This window comes from Mesocricetus auratus, unplaced genomic scaffold, assembly GCF_017639785.1.
Source record: "Mesocricetus auratus isolate SY011 unplaced genomic scaffold, BCM_Maur_2.0 Super-Scaffold_100691, whole genome shotgun sequence".
In the NCBI taxonomy this organism is placed as follows: Eukaryota; Metazoa; Chordata; class Mammalia; order Rodentia; family Cricetidae; genus Mesocricetus; species Mesocricetus auratus.
In genome coordinates, this window is record NW_024429267.1 from 10426613 (window position 1) to 10450313 (window position 23701).

At 39.3% G+C, this 23701-nt stretch overlaps 1 protein-coding gene across 9 annotated transcripts in view; it reads left to right on the forward strand.

The window, feature by feature from the left end:
- Positions 1-23701, forward strand: part of Sltm (SAFB like transcription modulator) — a 45742-nt gene that overhangs the window by 17385 nt on the left and 4656 nt on the right. For 3 of the 9 annotated variants that reach the window (XM_040739785.1, XM_040739790.1, XM_040739792.1), the window contains 14 exons: positions 7415-7442; positions 8772-9186; positions 9826-9875; positions 12196-12314; positions 14151-14300; positions 14828-14931; positions 15042-15205; positions 15640-15725; positions 16173-16336; positions 18921-19101; positions 19777-19901; positions 20755-20922; positions 21431-21748; positions 21838-21982. In XM_040739785.1, the coding sequence (XP_040595719.1) occupies positions 7415-7442; positions 8772-9186; positions 9826-9875; positions 12196-12314; positions 14151-14300; positions 14828-14931; positions 15042-15205; positions 15640-15725; positions 16173-16336; positions 18921-19101; positions 19777-19901; positions 20755-20922; positions 21431-21748; positions 21838-21982 (2217 nt within the window). Of the gene's footprint in view, positions 1-7414; positions 7443-8717; positions 9187-9825; positions 9876-12195; positions 12315-14150; positions 14301-14827; positions 14932-15041; positions 15206-15639; positions 15726-16172; positions 16337-18920; positions 19102-19776; positions 19902-20754; positions 20923-21430; positions 21749-21837; positions 21983-23701 lie in introns of all 9 variants that reach the window. The other 6 variants (XM_040739789.1, XM_040739786.1, XM_040739791.1 and 3 more) reach the window with 3 other exon arrangements.

Consider the following 23701-nt stretch of genomic DNA (forward strand, 5'->3'; position numbering starts at 1 on the left):
TTTTCTTTACAGGTCTTGTTTGAATCCAAACCTATCCACTGTGATTGAGTGACATGTCTGTTAAGGCCCTTTTAATGTGTAGTCTTGCTCTGTGACTTAGTTTCTCCTTGTTTTACTTGTTGAAAAACTTAGTTGATTACTTGTAGAGCAAGGGCTTCAAAGTCTTTTTTTTAAGGGTTCAATAGTAAATATTTTAGCTTTTGTGGGTTATATGGTCTGTGAAACAGCTGCTGAGCAGTGTCATAGTAGTGTGAAAGCAGTTACAGATAATGTAAAAATGAATGGACCTGGCTGTATTTCAATAACAATAAGTTTTCCAAGCCCTGCATTAGAGCCTTTAAAATCTAGATTTTTTTTTTTCTTTTTCTTTTTCCAAAACAGGGTTTCTCTGTATAGCCCTTGCTGTTCTGGAACTTGCTCTATAGACCTGGCCCTAAACTCACAGAGATCCACCTGCCTCTGCCTCCCAAATGCTGAGATTAAAGGCTCTGCCATAATCTAGATTTGCTGGTTACATTTCATTGTGTCTTTGAATATATTCCTGCTTACTGTAGTTACTTGAAATCGGTAAATTGGTGGTAGACTGCTAGGCTTACTATCAGATTCAAGGATAGCATAAAAGATAAGTGCTTCATAGGTAGAATTGCCACCCTGTACTGGTTGTGTCTTTTTTATGGAACCTAAATCATGGTGGTGCATTTCAAAGTGGTCACAGTATTAGCTGGAATATTTCTAGAAAAGCTAACCCTTTATATTCTACTTGGTTATCAAGTAGTATCATTTATAAAGGAAAACCAAGATATGTATTTGATTTTTCCCCTTTTATTCATCAAATTTCCAAAATAATGAGCTAGTTTACAAGCACTCTCAACAGTACTAATGAGCTTTTGATTTCTTTGCTTTCTGTCTTTTTATTTCAGGCTCATGGGTTTAATATAGTTAATGTATGCCAGTCTCTTGTTACCCTTGAAGTTGAAAATGTTCTCACTTTCTGTTAGTGAACAGTTTTAGCTGTCTTTATTTTTGGCGAGTATAAAGGTGTTCTTTCTGCTAGACCTACATGTAGTCATTGCTTTGTGTTAGTGATAAATGCTGTGTCAGGACAGCAGACAGGGTGATGGGTGTTCACTGCTTCTGAGTTGTTCATTGTTTCTAGGCCTTTTCTGTAAATAGTTTATAGGGATTCTTCTAAGTCACTCATTTCCTTTAGCTCACATTCTTAGGTACAGTAGTCTTAAAGGGATCCACCATCACCACCAAGGCCATTACTGAAAATGACTTAAAAACTTCCCGGTTAGTTATAACATATCCTCACTAAGAATGAACATGTTACTGTATTGCAGATTAGTTCTGCCCCCAAGGAATTGAGCACCAACTGATACATATTTCAGTTAATCTGTTTCATCTATTTTGAATTATCAATTTAAAAAACTTAATGTGACTTTTTGGGATTCTAGTTATTTTAGTCTAATCCTATACATACTTAAAATACATTTTACATCAAAGGTATGAAATGAGATATTCAAAAAAGTATCTGTGTAGTTCCCTGCCATTCCCTTACTAATAACTTTTTAAAAATCCTTGCCGTGGCTTGGAGAGATGTCGTAACAGTTACATAGCACTGGCTGCTCTTCAAGAGGCCTTGAGTTCAATTCCCAGCATTCACATGGCAGCTCACAATCTTCTATAATTGCAGTCAAACTGTAGTCTAATAGAATCTGATGCCCTCTTTTGGTGTGCAGGCATACATTTAGATAAAACACCTGTGTACATAAAAAATCCTTGACATAATCTATTTATAAAAATACAAACCAGAATGATGTTTGTGGGAGGGCAATAACACCAGTGTTAACTATGTAAACCCAGTCCTTAACTTTTGACTTGAAGTTTAAGTCTCAGGATGAACATTTTTTTGTGTTCTACTTAATTATAGTACTGTGACTTTGAGCAGATTTTCTTAATCAGTTTGAACATTAAAAATCATGGCTGGGGATGTAGTTCAGTTGGTAGAGTGCTTGCCTACTATGTACAAAGTGTTGGATTTGACCCCAGCATCATACTTTAAAACAAACCCCTCCTTGTGGAATGCTAGCATGAACATGTGCAATTAGTTGTTTGACTAATTTGAAAATGTCATTTACTTGTTCTGAACATTTTCTGGAATGTTCTTGTTAGGGTCTTAAATCTTAAAACATTTCTTCTAGTCTCAAAAAGCTCTTTAGTAGCTGTGTTTGGTGGTACACAGCTTTAAAATCCTAGCACTTGGGATGCAGACACAAGAGGATCTTTGTAAGTTTGAGACCAACCTGGTCTATATAGCAAGTGCCAGATCAGCCAGAGCTACATAGTGAGATGCTGTCTGAAAAACAAAAGAGAACTAGAGAGACTTAAGAGCACTGGTTGCTTTTGCAACAGAGCTGGTTCTGGTTCCCAGCAACTGCATGGCAGCTCAGAACCATCTGTAACTCCAGTTCCAGGGGTTCTAGTGCCCTCTTGTGATCTCTGCAGGCACACATGGAGTACACTTACACATGTGTAGGCAAAACACTTGTACCTATAAAATAGAAATGAATAAATCTTAAAAGAGAACAACAGGCCAGGCGTTGGTGGCACATGCCTTTAATTCCAGAACTCTGGAGGCAGAGACAGGTGGATCTCTGTGAGTTAGAGGCCAGCCTAGTCTACAGAGTGAGTTCCAGGACAGCCTCCAAAACAATACAGAGAAACCCTATCTTGAAAAACAAAAACAAACAAAAAGAATAAAAAGAGAACAACAGAAAGAGCCCATGTAGTGCCCTAAGATTATGCCATATCTGTTCCTTTATCTGTTTACCTATATGCACAACACTTCTCTAATCTGAGGGACTTTATCTTTTTTGGGAGGTCAGAGGGGACAATAAGATTTGTATAACTTCTCAAAGCATCTGCTCTCTTTATAAAGTTAATGGCTTTTCAATCTAGTGCTTGCTCACTGTTCATAGAGTTCTTTTTATACTTACTACTTTTATTTATCTTTGATACGTTTGTTTTTTGAGACAGGGTTTCTCTGTGTAACCATCCTGGCTGTCCTGGAACTGCTGTGTAGACCAGGATGGCCTCAGAACTCACAGAGATCCACCTGTCTCTGCCTCCAGTGTTTTGGGATCAAAGGCATGTGCCACTACCGCCTGATAATCTGTAATACATTTTATATCACATGTGAGTCAACAGAATAAAGTCTAGATGGATGGCATCATAAAATAGTTTTAATGGCAAAGATCGACTAATTACCACCTACATCTCATGCTTAGTCTCATATCCTTTAAAAATTATATAACATCAAAAATTAATCACATTTTATTTATTATTGAGATGGGGGTTGTGTGTGTGTCTGTGTGTGTGTGTGTGTGTGTGTGTGTGTGTGTGTGTGTGTGTGTGTGTGTGTGTGTGTAGATCAGAGGACAACTTGTGGGAGTGACTTTTCTCTTTCCACTATGTGAATCAGGTCACTAGGTTTGACAGCAAGTACCCTTACCTGCTATGCCATCTATGGCCCATTTATTTATTTGTTTGTTTATATTATACCATATTCTTTTCAGTAAGTGACCACACTGGTAAGAGTTTTCTAAGTTCTGTTGAACTTAAGTCCTTTAGAAAGGTTGGTTTTACGAGACAGGTTTCTCTGTATTGTTTTGGAGGCTGTTGGTCTAGCCTGGCCTCGAACTCACAGAGATCCGACTATCTCTGCCTCCTGAGTGCTGGAATTAAAGGCATGTGCCACCACCACCTGGCGAAACAGTAATATCTTATAGTGTATTTATTCAGTGACTTTATTTCAGCAGATATTCGGTGCTTTTTTATCTATCTATCTATCTATCTATCTATCTATCTATCTATCTATCTATCTATCTATCTATCTATCTATCGACAGGGTTTCTCTGTGTAACAGTCCTGGCTGTCCTGGAACTCACTCTGTAGACCAGGCTAGACTCGAACTCAGAGAGATCTATCTGCCTCTGCCTCCCAAGTGCTGGGATTAAAGGGATGTGCCACCACCTCTCCTGGTTTACTCAGTGCTTATTATGGGCTTAAAATATGTAACATATGGTAGCCCATTGCTGTTATCCATAAAGCTCAAATTGTTCCCTTTTTTAGCTGGGCCAGTTTGTTTTTTCCACACATTGTCAGCTAGATGTCAGGCAGTCACTGATGTCAGGCTGAATATAGGACTTTTATATTTACCAGAGACACAAGTATATCACAGACTAGCCTAAAGGATGGCAATAGAATGTGGTTGACTGAAAAGTGTGTGTGAGGCTTGATTTGACTTTTTGCTGTTCTAGGGTACGGGGTCAGAGAGGAGGTTTGTCTTCGAACATTTGACTAGGGGTTGTAGGTCCCACTATAAGATAACTACTTGAACCTGCTTTCTAGAAAATGTGATTCGTTTTCATGCATGAAATGCTCTCATTGAAGGTAATCCCCAAAAGTGACTAATTTAAAGACTGTTTTCAGTGGGGAGATTATTTTCAAACACATTGCATATTTGTACATAGGTATCATGGGTATGGACATTTTCCTATTGCTTTTTGTGCTTCTTTATTTGTCTCTTTATTATGGAGTTTGAAGCATATGTAGACTCTGGTTTAACCCTAATAGTACTATTAGAATGAGTAGTCATTCACTAATCGTCAGTTCTACTGTCACCAGCAGTGTTTCCTAAGAATTAGGTCAGACCCCTCTGTTGTGGATTTTGGAGGATATGTGCAGTAACAAATTAACTACTGTGTGGAGACAGTTGGCTTATGAGGTCCTTCAGTAGACATGTTGAATTAAGAAAAATGTGTAGAGAGCTGGAGAGAAGGCCTAGTGGTTAAGAGCCTGTACTGCAAGCCAGGCATGGGGGTACAGGTCTTTAATCCTAGCACTCGGGAGGGAGATGCAGGTGGATCTCTGTGAGTTCTAGGCCAGCTTGGTCTACAGACTAGTTTCAGAACAGCCAGAGCCACACAGAAATCCCGTCTCAAAAAATTGGAAAAAACCAAAACCAAACAAATAACAATAACAAAAAGCAAGTGCTGCTCTTACAGAGGACTGGAGTGCTAGATTTAATGACTCTGGTCCCTGAGGGTCTCTTTATTCATGTCTGCACATGCATTCACACACACACACACACACACACACACACACACACACACACACACAGCACATCTGTGGAGGTCGGAAGACAGCTTGTATTTAGTTTTCTCCTTCCACACTTGTGTCCTAGATGTTGAACTCAGATTGTCAGGTTTGGTAACAAGTGCCTTTACCCACTGGATCATCTTGCCAACCCTGTGTGGAAGTTTATTAAATTCTTGGGGACTAGACATCTCAGTGGTTAAGAGTACACACTGTTCTTTCAAGGGACCAGAGTTTGCCTCCTGGCATTCATGTTGGGGAACCCTAACTGCTTGTAGCTCCAGCTCTGAGGGATCTAGTACCTTCTTCTGGACTTCAAGGACAGCTGAAGTACTCTGCCTGCCTGCCTGCTTGCCTGCCTTGCCTGCTTGCCTGCCTGTCTGAAGTACTCTGCCTGCCTGCCTGCCTGTCTGTCTGTCTCTCTCTTTCTCTTCAAAAAAAATATTAAAATTTAAAGTTGAAAAGAAGTTATAGTATGCAATATTGGTACACAGACCGATAGGATTTGTATTGTTATTGATTTATATTACAAGCATGAGGTCCTGAGTTCAGATCCCCAACATCTTTGTGAAAGTCCATTGTGATGCAAACCTGTAACTCTGGAGTGGTAAGGTTGGGATGATGAGATAGGGTAGGCAGATCCTTGGAGCTCTCTGGCCAGCCAATCTAGCTAACTGGTGAGCTCGTGCCATGTTCAATGAGAGACTCTGTATCACCAAAAAAGGGGGGGCCCTAGGGGGCTGTAGAGGAAAGACACCTGTCATTGACCTGGCTTCTGTGTGCATGTGTACCAATGCAATCTTGTGCATACACACAGACACAATGTTATGGTTGTTAACCACGGAAATTTTTAGTTTTGACTTGAATTGAAAGTTTTGCTTGAAATCTTTCACTGCTAGGCAGGAGGAGTTGGTCAGGTCCTCCCTGGACCTTCAACATCAAAGTCACCTGGAAACATGTTAAGTTGTGCATCCTTTAGCCCTGTTTCATACCTGTAAATCAGAAGCTGTGGTACTGGTGCCAGCAGCCTGTTTGAACAAGCGCTTCCAGGCTTCAATTGTACATTGGTGTTTGAGAAGCCCTTAATTAAGGCTTCGCTCATGGGAACTTTCCATCTGTATCTGCACAACTTGTATTTTAAGAATTGTGTGACCACGATGTTCCTGGAAACATCTTTTGAGACTGTTTGCACTTACTTTTTGGGGCTTATGATGGGAGAGTTTATCTTGGAGAAACTACCTTAGTATTCTTTGCAGTGTTTCCTTAATAAAGAAAGATTTTTTTTCCTGGCTGCAGGCAGTAATACAGTTACTGTCAAGCCCCCTGCCCTTTCAATAAGCTATTTTTCCTTAAAAAGACAAAATTTCTCCTCCAAGAAAAATATCTTATTGAGCTATTTCTCTTTTAAAGTTAGCACATAGTTAATTTTGGGAAGTACAATATTTTTAATTAAATCACTTCTTTTAAAAGGCTGTGCTCTTTGCTTTGATTACCTATAGCACAAACACCATTTTTAGATGGGCCATTTGCTAGTATACTTGTGATGGCTTTGAACTCACTTAACAGATACTGTAAAATAGAGTAATTTAGAACTTACTCTTGATAATCATCCCTGTCCTGTGTTGAAGTGTTTAGAAAGGGAAGCAGGGTTTTGTTTGTTGTCTTTATTATGCATTCAGTCCATTGCAGATTATACTTTCTGGTTCCTTTGAATAATGATTTGTTAAAAGTGTTTCTGATAAGCCAGTAAGATGGCTCAGATGGGCGAAGGTGCTTGCTGCCAAGACTAATCACTTGAGTTTGATCCCCAGAACTCATGGTGGAAGAAGAAAATTAAAATTGACTCTTGCAGATGTGCTCATGGTGGGTCATGACACTCTCATCACCCTCCCCACTAAACTGGTATAAATAAGGTTCCTTAAAAAAATGTGAACTGAGTAACATAATCATATCAGCTTCTTTATTGACAGCTTTGTGGTACAAGTATGATTTGGATTATAGTAACTAGTTTTGGTTAGTGAAATGATGTGCTTCATGAAAGATTTGTCTCCTATTTTAGAATTATATATAGCAGAAGGTTGTGCTATAGTTCTGAATGGATCTGAATTCTGATTGGAATATATTTGCGTGTGATGTGTATCTCTAATCGATATTTTTAAATTACCCACCTGTTTAATTTGACTGCTTTTGTGATGTTGTTAAATTGTAGTTCTCCATGAGTTTATTTTACATTTGATTATTCTTTGAATTTCAGGATGGTGAGGAAGAAGAAAATGAGAAAGGTATGTTTGATGCTAAGTAGAACTTTAAACTTATGGGCATTTAAAAAGCTAAGTACATGAACATAAACATTCCTTATTTGAAATCTTATTTTAAAATAGTTTATTTCCAAATTATCAATTTAGTGAATTAAGTTTAATTTTCCAATTGGTTTTGATTTTCTTTTGAACACAAGCTATGTTCTGACTTAATAGTACATATCAGTTACTGTGGTGAATGATACCATTTTTCACCGTAGATTTAGTTTAATTTTAAAAATCACATTCAGTATACGGTAAGTAGATTCGGTCTTTAGGACTGACACTGCAGTAACTCATACGTGCTTATTGGAGTCTTAGTTTATGACTCAATGAATTCTGCACCAATCCTATGAATGGTGAATGACCAGGACACTGGCTTTTGTTTGCTACTTTAAAGCAACTTTAATATGATTTTCTGACATGTGTAGTAGCTTGGGAGAACTATCTTATCCAGTACAATCACAGGGACAACAATACATGTGGTCACTATGAGGTTGAGTTCTCGGACAGAAGTTGCATTATCCTACTTGGACTAGAAAGGACATGGAGCAGGCTCCTCAGCTCGGCAGAATAAAAAGCCCAGAAGCAAGGATGGAATAAAGCAACTGACTGAAAAATCTCACATACCTGAGGCCTTTCACTCTGTGGGAATACAAGATATCTTGCAAACAGTCATTGCAGGCCACCTGGACAGGACGCAGATAGCAAGTAGCCACTTTCCTAGATGTCATGGAGGAGCATCTTCGGAGTCTTCGTAGCAGTTTTGCATTCGATTCTGGACTACCCAGGGATTGAAGAGCGAAAAAGATGGGGCTTGGAAATAATCTGAAGAGTAATGTCCTCAGACTGTGACCTTCCAAGAAGTCATCAAGGAGCTCCCAAGGTCACAAGGATTAAATCCCAAGATGAGCCGAACATTGAATAACAAACCTACACATCTGTCACTTTACCATGGAGGATAACAATTCCAATAGCACTAACATAAGCAGAAATGAAGAACCGGCCGCGTCTTGAGGATGGATCCATTTTCTCACTATTGTTGTTTTGATGTTTGTATGTAGAGATCATTTTTTTCCCTGAAGAATAAGTGATCTTAGGTAAAGGATTGTGTATGTTAGTTAATCCCTTGTGTTCCCCCTAACCCTCCATCAGTGCTAATGACTGGCTTTATATTTTCTAGGTCCTATTCTAGCTTATGAATGTGAAATTGTTTAAACTTCTTGTTTTGCCATATTTATTCCTGTTAAATCCTCTTAGATATAGCAGGTTCTGGTGATGGCACACAAGAAGTATCTAAACCTCTTCCTTCAGAAGGGAGCCTAGCTGAGGCTGATCACACAGCTCATGAAGAGATGGAAGCTAATGCGACTGGGAAAGAAGCTGAGGATGACAACATCTCGGTCACAATCCAGGCTGAAGATGCCATCACTCTGGATTTTGATGGTGATGACCTCCTAGAAACAGGTAAAAATGTGAAAATTACAGATTCTGAAGCAAGTAAGCCAAAAGATGGGCAGGACGCCATTGCACAGAGCCCGGAGAAGGAAACCAAGGATTATGAGATGAATCCGAACCATAAAGATGGTAAGAAGGAAGACTCCGTGAAGGGTGATCCTGTCGAGAAGGAAGCCAGAGAAAGTTCTAAGAAAGCAGAATCTGGAGACAAAGAAAAGGATACTTTGAAGAAAGGGCCCTCGTCTACAGGGGCCTCTGGTCAAGCAAAGAGGTTTGTTTTTCTATGTCAGTTCTTTACGATACTGAAATTCCAGCATTCAATAAGATCACGCTACATTAAGGGGGTGGCTTCAAGACCATGTACAATAATTAGTGTCTTATGATCCTGCCTAGAATATTTTTGACCGTCATAAGTTACTTAAAAAATTCAAGATCTTCATGATATGCAGTGTGTCCTACTGAGTGCATTGTCGAATTGTCAGCATATATTTGGTTTTTGGTTTTTTTTTTTTTTTTTTGGTTTTTTGTTTTTTGTTTTTTTGTTGTTGTTTTTTTTCTCAAATTGACAATTTTTGTGTTTCATTTTTTTAAAACCCTTGTGATGGTGGTTAATGAGCAACTATCAGTTCTAAGAACACAAAATGAAGTCAAGTCCCAGTCCTGAAATCTGGAGAAGATGGCCATATATCCACTGAATAGAATTGTCAGAAAATCTAGATCTTCAGGCATCTTGGGCAAAATCAGTGCAAGAATCCTAAGGGAGCCATTTGTTCAAGTAGCCTAATATAGGCCTTTGGAGTTATCCATGTGTATGAGTAGAACCCTTTTTTGCAATGCTGTCAATATCAAGCTGTTCGGTTTTTGTTTTGTTTTTTGTTTTCAATTTTCTTCTGGTGATTTGCCTCTTTAGCTCTTCAAAAGAATCTAAAGACAGCAAGACATCATCTAAAGATGACAAAGGTAAGGAATATTGTTTTCTGTTTGTTCCGTGATAACATCACACACTTCCCACCGAAAGTGTTGTCTCTGTCCCCTTTTACTGTTAGTCTTCAGAACTTTGTTGAGAAGATACAAGTTTTGATAGCCTTTAACTGGTGGCATTAAAGAATTACAGCAAGCCCTGCCATTAAAACTTTATTCTAGTTACTTTGTGAACTCATATGAGCATGAAAGATTAGAGAAGTAGTTCTGGTTGTAGTGAGTTTGAAACATCAGACATGGCCACATCTACTTCCCTCTCCTGTCTAGGATGAAACTTGTATCATAAATATATCTGTATAACCTATTTAGAAGAAAGACAATCTAACATTTGGTAGTGCTTCATTCTTTACATTGGGATAGACTTACATTAATGTAGCACGTGCACTGTATTTAAATGTTTCAGAGTTTACTTCTTAATTTGACTTACTTTGTGTTGATGGTTGTCTTATATGTTTTATATTCAATTCCTGTAAGATCTGAGGAACAGTTTAAATTTTTTCCATTGTATATTTATTGCGTAATTGTCCATGGTTCTATGTTCTGTTAGCATATCCCTTCGTACTCCCCAAGGGGGATTATTTTATTGTTTATTGCTATTCGGAGCTAGCTGGTTACCTTGTGTCATGAGCAGCATGACTTCATCTGGCACCTTTGCTGTGATGGCTTGAAGAGCATTTGTGTTCTGAGAAAGCCTCCTAAAGGAGCTGCACTGCACTTGTGTGCTGCTGAATCCTCAGATCCCTCCTGAGTGTCAGCAGGATCTCATGCTTTACTGTGGGGTTCATTTTTGATTTTTTGAGATGGTTTCTCTGTGTAACAGCCCTAGCTATCCTGGAACTCATTCTGTAGACCAGTATGGCTTCAAACTCACAGATCCACCTGCCTCTGCCTGGGTGCTGGGATTACAGGTCTGAGCCACCACCACTTGGCACATTGGTTTGGTTTATGTTCCATTTGTATGTTTAATAATTTGAAGTAATTGTTGACTTGATTCAGTAACTATAATTGCAGTAACCCTGTCTTTTACAGTTTGGGTTAATGGATAAGAAGAGGTTTATCCTTTAAATTGAAAGACTTAGTAATTTTTGTTAAGTAGTGCTTTATTCTCTTTTATTAAAAACTTTTTCCTATAATTAGATAAGTACCTAGGCCCAACTATTGCTAGTTACATGTAGATAACAAATTTCTAAGTTGCATGTCTGCCCTCAAGAGTAGGAAAAGCATTAACTTTTGTATTACAGTTTGAGTCATTTGTCTTGTTTCTCCCTAAAAGCCTGTACTGAACAGCTTTCCAAAGGGTGGCATTTATCTCATGTGACTAAAGCACTTTGGAAACATTTACTTTTCTGCTTCTTGTACATGTGATGGCATGACATTTTAGAAAGTGTTCTGCATCACAGCACTAAAGGAAGAAAGCACTGTGGACACTGACTAGCTTGTGTGCTTTATATACTTATGTGCATAAAGCCATAGCTGTGTGGAGGCAGTTCAGAAACAAGCTGTGATCATTTCCCTAGTCTTAAGTTATTTTAAGGTCGCTAATCTTCCTCTAATGATTTGTTTCAGAAGGTTGTTTCTTATTTAGGTCTGAATTATCCAACTACATAGTTCCCAATTTCTCGTAACCTTTCTTCTAATAGAAAATGAAGGTGGCTGTATGTGGTAATTTCCAGGTCAGCCAGGACTACATAGAGAAAGCCTGCCTCCAAAAAGGAAAAAAAAGAAAATGAAAGCGAATTATTAGAATGTTAGCTCCTAACTCTGGATCCATCCTGCTTTCATTCCCACTTCTTAGACATTCCGGGTCTGTGGCAGATACCCAATACTGGAGAGGTCTGCTGGCTGCCGCAGGACTGCTTCAGGAACCCCAGCTCAGTGTGATGGTGTGAGGACCTATTGTTAGCATTTGCTAGAAAATGTCTAGGATTTAGTGGAATTTCCACCCACTTTTTTATCTTGGTGTTTTGGACAGGGTTTCTCTGTAATTTTGGAGCCTGTCTTGGAACTTACTCTGTAGACTAGGCTGACCGTGATCTCCCCGAGATCCACCTGTCTGTGCTTCTTGATGCTGGGATCAAAGGTGTATGCTACCACTGCCCGGCCATACTTTGTTTTAAAACTCATATAACGGAGTGTACGAATATTCATATTTATTCTCTCACTGCTCTGATTGATTTTTATAATGGTAGGGTTGTAAGATTTTTAGATATTGTAATGTTAGCTATCAGAATTTAATTAGAAAGGATTTCATGATGGAAGCTTATGAGCACTTAAGCTTCTGGTGTTAAATCCATCCTAGGGAGCACAGGCAGTGCTGGTGGTAGCAGTGGAAGCTCAACCAAGAATATCTGGGTCAGCGGGCTGTCTTCTAATACCAAAGCTGCTGATTTGAAGAACCTCTTTGGCAAATATGGAAAGGTACATTCTTTTTATCCTTTAATTTTGTCTAGTATTCAAAATAATTATGTAAATGTATTCTGTATGTCTTTTTTAAGTTTTTAGATTACTTATATTTACTTTATAAACTTAAATTTATTTCATGTGTATGAGTGTTTGCTTTCATGATGTGTGGACTAGGTGTGTGCCTGGTGCCTCTGGAGGTCATTAGAGGCCCTTGAAACTGGAGTTGGGAAAGTTGTAAGCTGTCATGTGGATGCTGTGAATCGAATCTGGGTCCTCAGCAAGAGCAGCAAGTGCTCCCAACAGCTGAGCCATCTCTCAAACACTATAGTGTAGTACTTTTGTATCTCTGAGCCTTGACTTATAAGTTGAGTTCCAAATCTATACTCACTTGAGCCAAGAACTGAGTTTTATTGTGTTATGATGCAAAGGATCTAGAAGATGCTGAGACTATTTGGTTGTCCTGAAAATATAAGTAGTTGGAATTAGGTAGTAAAACATATAAACTCAAGAAGAAACAAATGGATCTCATCTACTACCGAGAAAAATGTAAAACTTGCTGTGTTTTCTGACACCTGCAAGAATCTGCTTTGCTAAACGACTTTCTACTTGAAGAAGTAAAAGCCTCTGAAGCCATTAAGAAAGTTTTTTGTGACATTAATGCTATGTGTGTGTGTTGTGAAGAAATGTGAGTTATTGAAAGGGTAGTTGCATTAATGGGCTCCTAGCAGTAGAGAGAGTAATTAGAACACTCAGGCTGTAGCTAGAGTCACTTCTTTCTACTTTAAAAGTGTCTACTTAAATTTCCATTCTCCAAATACACATCATGCTTTTTTAATTTGCTCTGCTGTTAGCTCTTTGAGGTAGAGATCTTGTCCTACTTTGTCTGTACATGGCAGGTTTAAATGCTTTTTAAATTAATAACCAGTATTGGTTATTAGGATGATAATCTCAAATTCACCAGTCAACTGTAGCATATGTTGTGTTCTGTTGCAGTTACGTGCTTTTAGAGATGTAAAATGGTACTTTAATATTGACACTTGTCAGATTATAAACTGCATGGGAATACCATATACATGATAAGACTGTGGCTTAAGTTTCTAGAGTGCAAAGCAGCTTTTCTTAAAGCTTACATGAGGCCTTTTAGCAAAACACTGCCCAAGTTTCCTTTCTGCCTCCTGCCATTAAGTCTTTGTTCTCTTTTCAGGCCTGGATTAATCCTGCTTTTCTTCTTAACTCTTTCTTTCCTCTTCCTGTTCTTCTTCCTCCTCCTCTTCCTACTCCTCCTCCCTCTCCTTCCTTCTCTTCTTTGTTTTTTCCGAGACAGGGTTTCTCTGTGTAGCCCTGGCTGTTCTGGAACTTGCTCTGCAGACCAGGGTGGCCTCAAATGTACAGAGATCTACCTGCCTCTGCCTCCTGAGTACTGGGATTAAGGGCATTTTAATCCTGCCTTTTCCTTTTCTCTTTACTCATTTTGAATTTAAAGTGACTCAAAGGAAAGAGTTAAGACGCCTGTAAACTTGTTTACAGACATGTCCATAGTTTTCTCTAAGAGACTCAGGATGTGCCCACAATGAAAAAACTGGTCCAAATCAAATTCCTTTGTGTTTGTTAATTTTGTACTATTTATTTTATTGTTTGAGCTACATATTTACATGGAGGATTAGATAATTCCCTTGAATATTTTAAATACTTAATATCAAGGTAGGTGCTGGCCATCAAAACACAAGAGGACAGAATTATACTCATAGTGCATCTTCACTACCCTTTAATTTGAATGGCCTCAGTACAGGGTCTAGTCTGTTTAGGAATGTGTACAGCTGTACAATTCTGAAGTGTAATCTAATTTTATAGGTTTTAAGTGCAAAGGTAGTTACAAATGCTCGAAGTCCTGGGGCAAAATGCTATGGCATTGTAACTATGTCTTCAAGCACTGAAGTGTCCAGATGTATTGCACATCTCCATCGCACAGAGCTGCATGGACAACTGATTTCTGTGGAGAAAGTAAGTGTGACTGTTTATAAAAAGGGAGATGAACAAGAGGGCTGATCTGAAAATCCAAAATCTGAAACTTTTATGAGTGTCATCAATGGTCAAAAATCTTGATTTTGGTGCATTTCAAAGTTTTTAGTTGTAATGTTCAACAGGGAAAGTGGATACAGTATCTCTAATCTAAATCAACAGGGAAAGAGGATGCAGGTATCTGAAAAATGTGAAACAGTCTCAGTCCAAGTATTTTGGGTAAGAATAGTCAACCTATAGTCTCAGTCTAAAAATGTCTCTGACATAAGTGGTGGTGCATGGCTATAATCCCAGAACTTGGGAGGCAGAGGCAGAAATATCAAGACTACTATGGGCTACATAGTGAGTTCCAAACCTGTCACGTTCATCCTCAAACTTAGAATCATCCTGTACCTGCCTCACAAGAGCTAGGATTACAGATGTGTGCAGCTATGCCCAACACCATTTAGGTAATGCAACTTTAAAGTTTATGAATTTTAAAAACATTTACTATTGTTTAAACTTTTCAGGTCAAAGGCGATCCTTCTAAGAAAGAAATGAAGAAAGAAAGTGATGAAAAGAGTAGTTCAAGAAGTGCTGGCGATAAAAAGAATACAAGTGATAGGAGTGCCAAGTAAGGATTGATTGACAGCTGCCAGGCTAGGACTGGTTTCTGATAAACAGACTTCTTGTTACATAGCAAAAGTAGTTATTTTATTTTCTTGTCTTGGATGATATGGTCAGGACACAAGCATCTATCAAAAAAGAAGAGAAAAGGTCATCTGAGAAACTGGAAAAAAAAGAAAACAAAGATACTAAGAAAATAGAGAAAGATGAGAAGAATGATAATGGCTCAAGTGGCCAGACTTCAGAATCGATGAAAAAAAGTGAAGACAAGAAACGAATAAGTATGTCACGTGTTCTCTCAGATCTCAGCTGTGTCTGCTGTTTGTTTTGTATTTCAGAAGGGACTGTTTTTCAAATGTTGTTAGAGCCTGTAGTAGAAAAAAAACTTACAGACCAACTTTACTACCACAAGGTCATTATTTTTCGAAATAAGCTTCCTAACTGTATCCTTAATCTTAATTGACTTGGGTTTGGAATGTAGCAAAACAGAGCAAAGCAACAAAAAATTTGAGCAGTGGCCACTGATTTTCAGTATCCTACTGAATTAGGATCTTTTGGCATCATTCAAAGTATTTGTTAACAGATTAAGTAATTTTGATTTCTTTGCATTTAAGTAGAATAAGTTATTTATATCAGGTGAAAATTCAAATTTATTTATTTATGCTCCTTTTCAACAATATTTTGTTTGCTTATCTAAAGTATTTCTTTGTTTTAGGTTCTAAGAGTCCAGGACATATGGTAATACTAAACCAAACCAAGGGAGATCATTGTAGGCCATCAAGAAGGGGCAGATACGAGAAAGTAAGTCTGCTTCCAAAAGATAAAGTTGTTCAAGTTATTTTTGTGTTTGGTCCTGCATGAGCTTTTTGTGTACCTCTGGCGTTCAGGATACCAACACATACATGCATGCATACACACACACACACACACACACACACACACACCCCAGAACACCGTCCCCAACACACACACACACCCCACAACACCGTCCCCAACACACACACACACCCCACAACACCGCCCCCAACACATACAAACACCCCCCCCACACACACCCCGGAAGAAAGTATTGGGTCCCCTGGAACTGGAGCCACAGGCTCTGTGGTGCTAGGAGTGCTTTACTTAGTGAAACCTCTGAGCCACCTTTCTAGTCCCCTCATCTGAACTTCTAAAATGACCAGTCAAAGCCAAAATACATGATCTCAGACTATTTTAACTTCTAGTCCTCTTACGGTTTTTCTTCTGTAGGTTCATGGAAGAAGCAAAGAAAAAGAGAGAGCTAGCCTAGATAAAAAAAGAGACAAAGACTACAGAAGGAAAGAGATCTTGCCTTTTGAAAAGATGAAGGAACAAAGATTGAGAGAACATTTAGTTCGTTTTGAAAGACTGAGACGCGCAGTGGAGCTTAGAAGGTAGGAGGAGCATTTTTGACAGCTATCTATATTGTCTGTCTGTAGCTATAAGCCAGCCTGCTAGAGATTGTGTTCCCCAGAAGACTGATTGGTATTCTCAGGAAGTGAAGGTATGACTTAATGACTTCTTGAGTTTGCATCGCACTCACAGTTTGCAAAATTCTTCTTCATCTGTTATCTCCAATTCAATTCTGTAAAGCTAATTAAGCCCGCTATTTAATACAAAAATACAGAGGCCTGGAGAGGCTAAATGACTCTTCCAATGCCATGTGGCTAATGAGTGGCAGAGTTGGGACTCAGATCCAAGTCTCACTCCAAGTCCATTGCTCTTTCCTCTATTCCAAAGACGCTGCCATAAAAATCATGTCTTAAAGGAGAAGATAATTCCAGATAGTATCAGAGTAAGCTACAGTGTTGAACTACTGTCACAGTATGGGAAACTTGCAAGGTCCTTTGCATTAGTTCCCAAGTGAAGGCTGAGTTGCTCTGTGAGCTTTAATGCAGTCCCTACTCCTCATTAAAACAGACCAGAGAGCCCGAAAGTAAATGCTTTCTATTTTTAGTGTCAATATCAACAGATCAACATGAGTTCATATCTACATACCCGTTTTTGGGTGCCACATGAAATATTTCTTAGTGTGTTTTAATCTGTTAGACCTATCTAGCACAGAGGTCACTGTGAAGTTTCATCTACTCATTCTCAGATGTTAGGAACTTAAAAGCTGCAGCTTAGGAATACAACCATTGCCTATGTGACTGAAGGAAATGATTCTTGCAAAACTCACCTCCATAAGCACTAGCTCCTAGCTTCTGCTCATCAGTAACAGGTTTGAGATGAATGAAAGTGGGAGCTACAAGGGCAGAGACTCTCAGACCTGTCCCACCAATGCCTGTTTGGTTTTTAAAATCTCCCTTTGCTGCTCAGGCTTACCATTGTACTCCTGAGCTCAAGGGATCCCTTTGCCTCAGTCTCCTGCTGAATTATAACCACAGGCACACACCACTACACCTAGCCCAGTGATCCTTTAAAATAAACTGTTGAGGTATACCTTCTTCACACTCCTGGGGAAAGAAAGGTGTATGGTCTATCTGCCTGTAATTTCCAGAAAAATCCATGTGATGATTTAGCAGTAATATTAAAATGAAGTAAAAGTGATTTGTAACATAATATATATATATATATATATATATATATATAAATGTTTAGATATGTAGATGGTACATTGATGTAGTCAGATGTTTGTATCCTGTTAGACTCACTTGAGAATGTGAAAGCTTCAGATACAGACCAATTTTGTGTGTCATATTGATGAGTCAAGTAACAGGAGAAGTGTGGGCATTTTGATGTGATTTCTGAAATGTTAACAACTCTTGGTTAACAAAGTATAATCCCTCCCCCTTTAAAAAGGTAAATTTTGAATTGTGTTATATTGAAAAATTTAATACATAAACCTGTGCTAAAGTAATAAACAAGCCTAGCATTTATTAAAAACAGTTAAATTCTAGGTTACCTCTTAAAGGTTTTTGTTGTTTCTCAAGGGCATAACTGTCCTCTGTGGCATAGGAAAGATTCAAAAGTGTTAGATAGTCTTTGCTCTAGAGAGCACGTTCTTTGGTTTGTAAAACTATGCTGACAGTTCATGCATCATCAAGTGTTGTAGAATTTCTCTGTCTCTACCCACTAAATGGTAGTAACAGCCCATTGACTGCTGTGTTCATTTAGAAAATCACATCAGTTTTTATGGGAATAGTACTGGCCCATTAAGAATACTGAATTGCTACAGGCAAATATACAAGTGGGCAAAAACATAAAAGTGTATTACTTAACCTTATGTCAGGAAATGAAGAAGCACTATGCTAAGTCTAGTATATGTTTGTGCTGATTTGTCTCTGGCTCAAAAGCATGTTACCTGAAACACTTAGAAGCCAGTGTTCATCCATAGTGGCCCTTATGGGCACCATTCTGTTATATAACATTTGATATAATATTGTGTTTGTGATTCTAATTCCAAGCCATCAGAATGAAGTATATACATTATTTAAGGGTATAAGGATATATAGTAGATATTAGAAAATTTCTATCAAAAATAATTGATAAAAGTTGTAGTTTTGAGCTGGTTTTGATGGCACACACCTAAAATCTCAGTCATTGGAGGCAGAGGCAAGAGGTTTGCCACAAGTTCAAGGCCAGCCTGGTTTACATAGTGAGTTTGAGGCCAGCCAAGGCAACATAGTGAGACCCTATCAGAAAAAGTCAAAAGAAAAATTGTAGTTTTATAAATTTATATACATTTTAAAATGTCAATTATTGGGTTTTTACTATGGCGGGATTTTCATTTAACCAAATCATCTAAAAGGCAAATAGTGTGTAAAATTTAGCTGCTTAGTTGACACTCATAAATAAGTGATAAGATTGGAATATGTTTAAAGTTTTATTTTGCGTTCTTTCCGATTACATTAAAATTACTAAGATTAATGTGGAATTTAAAATTGCCAATCACAAGGAAAAGTTCAAATTCAAAGCTATTATTTTTCACACAGTGCTAGCATAATTTAAGTATTTCTAAATACTGATTTTTGTTAGACGAAGAGAGATTGCAGAAAGAGAGCGTCGAGAGCGTGAACGCATTAGAATAATTCGTGAACGGGAAGAACGGGAACGCTTACAGAGAGAGAGAGAGCGCCTAGAAATTGAAAGGCAAAAACTAGAGAGAGAGAGAATGGAACGCGAACGCTTGGAAAGGGAACGCATTCGTATTGAACAGGTGCAGTCAGAAAATCTTTTCATCTTGAACAACTCACCTTTGCAAACCCTGTGATTTTTGCCCTCAACGTTTGCTTTACTTATTGTAAAGCTCCTGTAGATCAGAATGAGCACTGACATGTCCCTGACAGATAACAAATTAGGCACTAGTTAAACGTATGTTGAACAGTGACTTCCCTATCGATTTCAAGTAACCTGTAGCTCTGCAGTGTCATGGCAGCCTAATAATATGAGCATAGGACTGAGTCCAGAGTAGTTGTTATCCAGGCTCTGTCACCATCCCAGACTTAGACAAGTACTTCCTTACTATCAAGGGAGTCATTCCCAAGGCTGGAAGGAAATAATGCCTCTCTGCGTAGTTGCCGCCCAGGGCTTATGGCTCTTAGTTCTCTCATCACATTCAGAACCCCGTTTTCTCATTCCTTTTAGGTGCTCGTGTTTAAGTCAATTTATTAAACTGAATCCAACCTTCCCCAAAATGCTCACCAGTTTCTACCACTCAACCCCTGTTAATGTCTGTCACCCAACAGTAGCTGTAGTCTAGGTGACTAAACTTTAATGTATTTGTCCCAGTTGTGTGCTCTGCCTGGTGCTTCTCTAGGATGCTTTCTTAACCCAGATGCACACTTACCTTCTGTCTTTACTTTGTATTTGGTTCATTCCTGTGTATCTGAAGGAACGGCGTAAGGAAGCTGAACGGATTGCTCGAGAGAGAGAGGAGCTCAGAAGGCAACAGCAGCAGCTTCGTTATGAACAAGAAAAAAGGAATTCTTTGAAACGCCCGCGTGATGTAGATCATAGGTAGTGCTTCCTTTCTTCCCTAGTGATCTATCTCACTTGCTATCCTGTTCTTAGTGAGCTACGGTTAGAGAATTGGAACAAACATGCTCCCAGCTCTGGGATAAAAAGTCATGGCTAACATGGAAGGGAAAGGATTGCATTGCAGTAGTCAGGACCCAGTGTAGGCTCAGTCTTCCCTCTTCAGCCTTTATGAAGTTCACAGAGGCTGAGGGCTGAGGATGTATCTCAGTAATGGAGTTCTTGCTTCCTTGGGCCATCCCCAGCACCTAAGGGAAAAGGAAGGTAACTGGAAACGGTTGGTGAGAATCTATTATGACATAATGTCAGGTGTTGTCTTTTCCATTTAAAGATGTAAGAATAGACAGTTCAGGCTGGAGAGATGACTAGATGGGCAGAGTAATCACCAAGCAAGCATGGTATCTGAATTTATTTCCCAGCACCCCTGAAATCCTGGTGCTGAAGAGGTAGACACGGGCAGATCCCTGAGCTCTCTGGTCAACTAATGTACTTCAGTCAGTGAACTTCAGGTTCAGCGAGAAATCTTGTCTCAGAAAATAAGGTGGAGAGTGACAGAGGAAGTCACCCCATTGACCTCTTTCTACCACCCACACAGCTGTGTGTACCCAGACAGACACTTAAACATGTGCACACACAAAGAACAGGCAACTGTTTTTCAACTATTTTTCTCCTCTCCTCTTTATGACAGTTAATCCTGTCCCAGCTCCTCAGTGTTCCATCTTGAGTTAGCAGCCTTTAATGTCCATAGTTCCAATGTGCAATCTATCATTCCAAGTGAATGCTGTTTGATTATTATAAAATAATTTGTATAAATGAGCAAAAATTTCTCTTTAAGGCGAGATGATCCTTACTGGAGTGAGAATAAAAAGCTGTCTCTAGATTCAGATGCACGATTTGGCCATGGATCTGACTATCGCCAACAGAGCAGATTCCTTGACTTCAGCCACCGAGAGCGGGCCAGGTTTCCTGACCCTGCTTCTGTGCAGTCCTCATCCTTTGAAAGGTATATGGACACAGACATGCTTGTTTTTCCTTTCTATAGGATTCTGCAGTGCTGAGTCAAACTGAGTGTTCATAACAAATTGCATGTTTAGTTTGGTTTTCACTGTTGGGGAAATGGTCTTCTCTTCAATTGGATGGGGTCCTTGGGAGGTATGGGCTGAAGAGTCAAGAAGACCAGCCAGGACTACACAGCAGTTTGAGATTCTGCCTCAGAAAAACCAGTAAAAAGTTATATAAAACCAAATGTGAGTGAGGAATGCTAATTTGGGATGTGCTGTAGCTGTCAGGAGCAGTGAAACAAGCAAGCTTGGTAGTAACTCGACTGATAGCATTTGTCTTGGAAAAGAAACTGACCTTTGTGCTAGACATAGGTCAGTTTAAAAGAAAGTAGTAATGAAGCTTTTCTGGAGGCTTTGCCCTAAGTTCCCCTGAAAGAAAGTTTCATGATTATAAGTTATGCAAATAAAGTTGAGAGTAAATGCTTGAGGATCGCATTTGTTTTTCATCAGTAGACGAGAACGGTTTGTTGGTCAAAGTGAAGGGAAAAAACCGAGACCAGCAACCCGAAGAGACGAGCCAAGCTTTGAAAGATACCCCAAAAACTTCAGTGATTCCAGAAGAAATGAGCCTCCACCACCAAGAAATGAACTTAGAGAAACAGACAGACGAGAGGTACGAGGGGAGAGAGACGAGAGAAGAACAGTAATCCTTCATGACAGATCTGAGGTCGCTCATCCTAGACACCCTCGAGAAGCTGGGCCCAATCCTTCCAGACCAACCTCGTGGAAAAGTGAAGGGAACATGTCCACAGACAAACGGGAGTCGAGGTAGTTCTGCTGCTTCTCCACGGCATTCCCTGCATTGAGTTCTTAAGAACTGAAGTGAGGTTTTGATCATTCTTGTGCTGTGTTAACAGAGTTGAAAGGCCAGAGCGATCTGGGAGAGAAGTCTCGGGACACAGTGTGAGGGGAGCACCCCCTGGGAATCGAAGTAGTGCCTCAGGCTACGGAAGCCGAGAGGGAGATAGAGGAGTCATTTCTGACAGAGGAAGTGCAACACAGGTAAAAGTTGCTGGGAGTTTTCAGTTGAGTCTTTAGAAGACTCTGAGACACTGGATGCTTACTCTTTTTTTTTTTAAATATTATTTTTTATGTATATGGGTGTTTTGCCTGCTTCTGTGTATATCTGTGTACCATTTTTATGTGTGGTGCCTATGGAGTCTTGAAGAGGGCTTCAAATTCCTTGGGACTAGAGTTACAGACAATTAGGAGCCACCATGTGGGTGCTAGGAATTGAACGGGGTCCTTTAGAAGAGCAGCTGGTGCCTCTTAACTGCTGAGCCGTTTCTCCAACCAATAGGAGATGCTCTTGACAGGTATCCATATGGAGAACCATTCTCTTGTGGCCCTGATTGGGTAATTGGAGTGACTGAGAGACCAGCTGCCTGCAACTGATCTTTCTCAAGTTTGTTCTTTATAGATGAATATCAGTTGTCCGAAGAAATAGGTACTAGCCTTAAAAAAAACTTCTCTCTCTCTCTTCTCTCTCTCTCTCTCTCTCTCTCTCTCTCTCTCTCTCTCTCTCTCTCTCTCTTGTTTTTTTTTTTTTTTTTTTGTTTTTTTTTTTTTGTTGTTTTGCTTTTCAATACGGGGTTTCTCTGTGTGGCCCTGGCTTTCCTGGAAATCACTCTGTAGACTAGGCTGGTCTCAAACTCACAGAGATCTGAGTGCCTCTGGCTTCTGAGTGCTGGGATTAAAGATATGTGCCATCATGCCTGATAATATATTTTTTATGTGTATATATGGGAGAGAGGAATGTGGTGAGGGAGAGAGGGCTCCTCTGTTTGCTGTGGTACATGTGAAAGTCAGAGAACTACATTTTGGGAATTAGGTCTCTCCTCCCACCTTGTTGAGAGGCAGAATCTGTTTCAAACTGACTGGTCTATAGCTTGCAGGCAATTTTCTTGTGTCTGCACTCCCACTCTGGGAGTGCTGGGATTACAGATGTGGACTACCACATCTGGCTTTTTACTTGGGTTCCAGGGGTCTAGCTCAGGCCAGGCTTGCATAGCAAGTGCTTTTACCTGCTGAGCCATCTTACTTGGATAGTTTTTATAGTTGTTAAATGAATCTTCCTAATTTATAATTTGGCTTTTTAGAAACACAGAACACATCATGACTTGATCGGCATCCTGGTGCAGGGAATATGCTAATCTCTGTTGTTCTGATTTTAGTGTATACACTGCTGAATCTATGACATTAAGTCATGTGCCTTTGCTCTGTTTTCCAAAAGTAGACAAGTGGAATCATTTTAAATTACTTTCTATTCTTTAATATTTTTCTTATTTTAAAATATTTCTGTATTTTATGTAAGTCAGGTGTGGTGGTGCACACCCTTAATCTGAGCACTCCTGAGGCAGAGGCAGGTGGATCTCTGAGTTTGAAATCAGCTTACTATACAAAACCAGGTTCAGGACAGCCAGGCTTACATAGAGAAACCCTGTCTGGAAAAAACGAAATTAAAAAATAAAATTTTTGTATGTGAGTGCTTTGTTTGCATGTGGACTGTGCATGCAGTATCCACAGAGGCCAAAAGAGAGCATCAGATCCACTGCTGCTGGAGTTAACAGGCAGTTGTGAGCGCTTACGTGGGTGCTGGCAATTGATGCTGGGAAGGTTCTCTGGAAAAGCAGCCAGTGTTTTTAACCGCTGAGCCATCTCTTGAGTCCCAACTTTTAATCTTTTGTTGACTTGAATATTCTTTTAAGTTAGTGAGCTTAG